This window comes from Otolemur garnettii, unplaced genomic scaffold (genome assembly GCF_000181295.1).
Source record: "Otolemur garnettii isolate 467f Iridium unplaced genomic scaffold, OtoGar3 scaffold00259, whole genome shotgun sequence".
Taxonomy (NCBI): domain Eukaryota; kingdom Metazoa; phylum Chordata; class Mammalia; order Primates; family Galagidae; genus Otolemur; species Otolemur garnettii.
The window spans coordinates 233,129-238,735 of record NW_003852654.1 but is presented as its reverse complement, the minus strand read 5'-3'; the positions used below and the strand labels follow the sequence as shown (position 1 = coordinate 238,735).

Below are 5,607 nucleotides of genomic sequence, written 5' to 3'. Positions count from 1 at the left end.
AAAAAAAAAAAAAAAAAAAGAAATTGCCAAACTGCTTTGCACAATGGCTGCACCATTTAACATTCCCATCAGCAGTGTATGAGAGTCTCAATACTTGATGTCATCTGTCTTTTCCATTTTATCCTAGTGGGTGTGTAGTGATATCCTGTTGTGGTTTTAAATTGTATTTCCCTGATTATAGTGATGTTGGGCACTTCTTCATTTCTTATTTGGTAAGGAGTCTGTTCAAATCTTTTTTCCATCTTCTTGTGAGTTGTTTGTCATCTTGTTACTGAGTTGTAACAGTTTTTGTATTTGTTGGCTAGAAGTCCTTCGTCAGGCTCAGCACCGTTACAGCACCAGCTACATACGCCGAGGGGTGGTGGGTTTGAACTCGGCCTGGGCCAGCTAAACAACTGCAACAAAAAACTGGCTGGGCATTGTGGTGGGCACCTATAGTCCCAGCTATTTAGGAGGCTGAGGCAAGAGAATCGCTTAAGCCCAAGACTTGGAGGTTACTGACGCCCCGGCACTCTACTGAGGGAGACATAATAAGACTCCTTCTCAAAAAAAAAAAAAAATCCTTTGTCAATTATTTTTTTGAGACAGAGTCTTACTCTGTCACCCTAGGTAGAGTGCTGTGGCATCATAGGTCACAGCAACCTCAACTCTTAGGCTCAAGTGATCCTCCCGTCTCAGTCTCCCAAGTAGCTGGGACTACAGGCACCACAATACCCAGCTAGTTTTTCTGTCTTTAGTAGAGATGGATCTCACTCTACCTCAAGCTGGTCTAGAACCCCTGAGCTCAAGGAAACCAACCACCTTAGCTTCTCAGAGTTCTGGGACTACAGGCATGAGTCACTACATCCAGCTTGTAAATTTTTTTTAAGGCAAGCATGAAGGAAACTTTATTTTTTTTTTATCTTTGAGACAGAGCCTCAAGCTATTGCCCTGGGTAGAATACCATGACATCACAGCTCACAGCAACCTCCGACTCCTGGGCTCAAGTGATTCTCCTGCCTCAGCCTCCCAAGTAGCTGGGACTACAGGTACCCGCCACAACGCCCGGCTATTTTTTTGTTGCAGTTTGGCCGGAGATGGGTTTGAACCTGCCACCCTCGGTGTATGGGGCTGGTGCCCTACTCACTGAGCCACAGGCACCACCTTGTTTCTGCAGTTTCTATTCTGTTACATGAGTCTTTTTGTCTGTCTTCCTGCTATAGTGCCTTAAATTACTTCAGATTTATGATAAAGAGGTCTCACTGTCAGCTGGGTGCCTGTTTCTCAGTAGTTAGGGTGCCAGCCATATGCACTGGGGCTGGTGGGTTCAAACCTGGCCTGGGCCTGCTAAACAAACAAAAAAATAGCCGGTCATCATGGCAGGTGCCTGTAGTCCCAGTTACTTGGGAAGCTAAGGCAAGAGAATCACTTGAGCCCTAGAGTTTGAGGTTGCTGTGAGCTGGGACGCCATGGCACTCTACCCAGGGTGACAGCTTGAGACTCTGTCTCAAAAAAAGAGGTCTTGCTCTCTAGTACTGTAAGTCACTCAGCTTTGCTGCTGTGTTTGAGATTAGGGGAAGGGGCCACAGTGGCAATATTGACTTGGAATGATGGGAGTAGTGGTGATTGCGTCTCCAGATGGCCACTTGGTTTCAGCTGGTATTGTTAACATCATGGTCTAGGCCCTAGTCCTAAGTGCCTAATTCTCCAGATACAAGCTTATGTTTGCACCCTAAGAGATGATCTGTGAAAATTACTTTTATTGCTGTGTGACCTAGAGCATCAGGTTGCCCAAAGACGTAAAGAAGAGAGGAAGTCTTATGCTCACTTGTATGCCTATCACCAGAGAGGCAGCCATTGTTTGGAACAGGAATGCCTATTATCATCTGTGCCTTCTTCTCCCTCTGCATTTGACCCCTTCTGGCTCCTCTCATCATGAATTAATTTAGACCCACCCTGGATCTTTGCTGTAGTATATGTGCACCTAGTGTGTGTGCACCATACAGGTACACAACCACTTACCACAAACCCTTAGAGCCTGAGGAACTTCAGGAGTCAGAATATTTCAAGTTACATTATACCATTTCTGCAGCAACCTAGATAAACATGTCTTTTTTTTTTTTTTTGAGACAGAGCCTCAAGCTGTTGCCCCAAGTAGAGTGCTGTGGCATCACACCTCACAGCAACCTCCAACTCCTGGGCTCAAGCGATTCTCCTGCCTCAGCCTCCCAAGTAGCTGCAACTACAGGCACCCGCCACAACGCCCGGCTATTTTTTGGTTGTAGCCGTCATTGTTGTTTGGGGGGCCTGGGCTGGATTTGAACCCAGCAGCTCAGGTGTATGTGGCTGACGCCTTAGCCGCTTGAGCCATAGGTGCCGAGCCTATAAACATGTCTTTTAAGTTGGATGAATAAAGGTTACAGTTTCACAGCCATTCAAATGAGATTGGAAGCCAAATTTATGAGATAAGTTTTCGGACCCTTCTGGATTTTAGGATTACAGATTATGGATGAACTGTGGCCCTTTGTTCCTTATTTCCTATGTCGCTCTCTTCTTTTGACCTTATAGGCTGTGTCACACCAGTTGAATGCTGTAACTGAGGACATGTACACCAATGGTTCTGCGGCCCCAGGTAGCCCTGCCCAGGCCAAGGGGCAGGAGGTGCGGAAAGTGCGACTCATACAGTTTGAGAAGATTACAGAGGAGCCCATGGTAATTCCTTGTTGTATTATCACCCACCACTTACTATCCTGTGAATCACTGGGTGTCACCATCTCTTGTTCCTCCTCAAAGCAGGCTTTATGCCTGTTATAGTTGAGGACTATGCTGGGTATGGCTTGAAAATATTTTCCCTGAGTGGCTTGGCGCCCGTGGCACAGTGGTTATGGTGCTGGCAATGTGCACTGAGGCTGGTGGGTTCAAACTCGGCCCAGGCCAGCTAAACAACAGTGACAACTGCAATAAAAAAATAGCTGGGCATTGTGGCAGGTGCCTGTAGTCACAGCTACTTGAGAGGCTGAGGCAAGAGAATCGCCTAAACCCAAGAGTTTGAGGTTGCTGTGAGCTATGATGCCACAGCACTCTACCGAGGGTGACATAGTAGCACTCTGTCTCAAAAAAAAAAAAAAGAAAAAAGAAAAAAGAAAATATTTTCCCTAAGAAATCACCTTAAATTGTGTTAAAAATAACCACTGAAAGCTTAATATAAAACTTATTATGTCGGCTCAGCGCCTATAGCTCAACCGGCTAAGGCGCCAGCCACGTACACCTAAGGTGGTGGGTTCGAATCCCCAGCCCGGACCCGCCAAACAACGATGACGGCTGCAACCAAAAAATAGCCGGGCGTTGTGGTGGGCGCCTGTGGTCCCAGCTACTTGGGAGGCGGAGGCAGGAGACTCGCTTGAGCCCAGGAGTTGGAGGTTGCTGTGAGCTGTTTGAGGTTGCTGTGAGCTGGGACGCCACGGTACTCTACCCAGGGGGACAGCTTGAGGCTCTGTCTCAAAAAAAAAAAAAAAAAAAACAAAAACTTATTATGTCATTGCCTTTATTTCAGGGTATCACTCTGAAGGTGAATGAAAAAAAATCCTGTACAGTGGCCAGAATTCTTCATGGCGGCATGATTCACAGACAAGGTACTCTGGGGAGAGGTCCTGTGTCATGCTTTATCCAGGGATTAATTATTATTCCCTGTTTAGTGCAGTAATAATTGCATAATAAGATATCGGGATGTCTTGCGCAGTGCCGCTATCTCTCCCTCTGAGCCACCTCATAAAGCTTATTTATACTAATATTTTTCCAGTTAGTTAATCTGTGAACAATTACCACATGCCACCCACTGCATTAGACTTTGAATATATAGCAGTGAAGAAAACAGACTATCTCTACCCCAGTGGAGCTAACAGTTTAACTGAGAAAACAGATATTCAACAAATAATTATAATTAACTACTATATTTCCTTATTGTTAAAGTGTCATCAACTTTCAGATACATCACTTAGTAAAACCTACTTTTAGGGGTGATAAGAGAACAGAATAATACATTAAAATAGAGCCTGGTTTTAGGAGCTGATGATAGCCTGTATTTGGCCACCTGGTTTCTACCACACTTTGAGCTCTGCATGAGACTTTTTCTAGTATTGGGGTTATGGTTGTTCAAAAGGAGGTAGTTTTCCTGCTACATTAACTCCACTTTTTTATTTTTAAGATTTTTTTTTAAACTTTTTAAAAAAACCTTCTAATTTACACACACACACATTTGTGTTCTGTTTTTATTTGTATGTTTTGAGACAGAGTCTCACTCCATCACCCTGGATAGAGTATTGTTGTGTCAGTGTACCTCACAGCAACTTCAAACTCCTGGGCTCAAGTGACCCTTCTGCCTCAGCCTCCCTGCATTTTTGTCAAGGTGCTAAAACACCTTGGCAAAAGGTCTGGAACTACAAGCACCCGCCACAATAAGCTGGAAGTACAAGCACCCACCATAACACCCAGATAGTTTTCTCTATTTCTAGTAGAGATGGGGTCTCAAATTTGCTCAGGCTGGTCTCAAAATCTTGAGTTCAAGCGATCCTCCTGCCTCTGCCTCCAGAGAGTTGGTAATACAGGTATGAACCACCGTGCCTGGCCAAGACTTTTTTTTTTTTTAATCCAAGGTGACACAAATATTGGTACCTGCTGTTTACATAGAATCTAAACATTGATTAAGTTTACTATGTGATAGCATTTTGGGGTTTTAGCTAAACAACAAAGAAATATGGAACTTGCTAGTGAGTGATGAGTACTGAGTTCTTTGCCTTTGTCATTCTTTTTAGTGTGTGCATGTGTGTCATAGTCTCCTGGAATCGGTAGCTACTCTAGTTCCAGGAAATTAAGGGTGAGATGCTTTTATTTGCTGTTGGAGGTCAAGGAGAATGAGATAGTCATAAAGGAATCAAGGAATTCAAAAGGACATTCCCATGTCTCGTGGTTGAATGTTTTCAATCTTGAGTACTTTATACAATCTATAACATGCTTGAAAGACTGGGTTCTCTTCTGTGCTATCTTTAGTTGTAATGACAGCTCTAGTTTGAACTTTTATTCCTTTTGTGTATTAATTTTTCATTTCATGGCAGGCTCACTTCACGTGGGGGATGAGATCCTAGAGATCAATGGCACAAATGTGACTAATCATTCAGTAGATCAGCTACAGAAGGCAATGGTAGGTATTTTTTATGCTGCAAATCAATTGAAATATGGTTCATTCTTAAAAAAATAAAAGTCCACAAGACCAGATTTGCCCTGCCTCTTGAAACAGCCCCACTGCTAAATATTCATGCACCTAATACAGAATACTTGAAAAAAAAACTGGTAAAAATTCAAGGAGAAAAAGATAAATTCACAATTAAAGTGCTAGATTCCAACTATCTTCTCTTAATAATTGGCAGAACAAGTATCCCAGAATATCACTGAGGGTATAGAAAGTTCAAATGCCGGCTCGGCGCCTGTGGCTCAAGCGGCTAAGGCGCCAGCCACATACACCTAAGGTGGCGGGTTCGGATCCCCAGCCCGGGCCCACCAAACAACAATGATGGCTGCAACCAAAAAATGGCCAGGCGTTGTGGCGGGCGCCTGTAGTCCCAGCTACTTGGG

The 5,607-nt window shown here is 44.1% G+C and overlaps 1 protein-coding gene across 2 annotated transcripts in view; it reads left to right on the top strand.

Moving 5' to 3' along the window:
* MPP1 (membrane palmitoylated protein 1) overlaps positions 1 to 5,607 on the top strand; it is a 41,215-nt gene that overhangs the window by 18,196 nt on the left and 17,412 nt on the right. For both annotated transcript variants that reach the window (XM_023508560.1, XM_023508559.1), the window contains exons 2-4: positions 2,548 to 2,691; positions 3,533 to 3,611; positions 5,091 to 5,176. In XM_023508560.1, the coding sequence (XP_023364328.1) occupies positions 2,548 to 2,691; positions 3,533 to 3,611; positions 5,091 to 5,176 (309 nt within the window). The remainder of the gene's footprint in view (positions 1 to 2,547; positions 2,692 to 3,532; positions 3,612 to 5,090; positions 5,177 to 5,607) is intronic.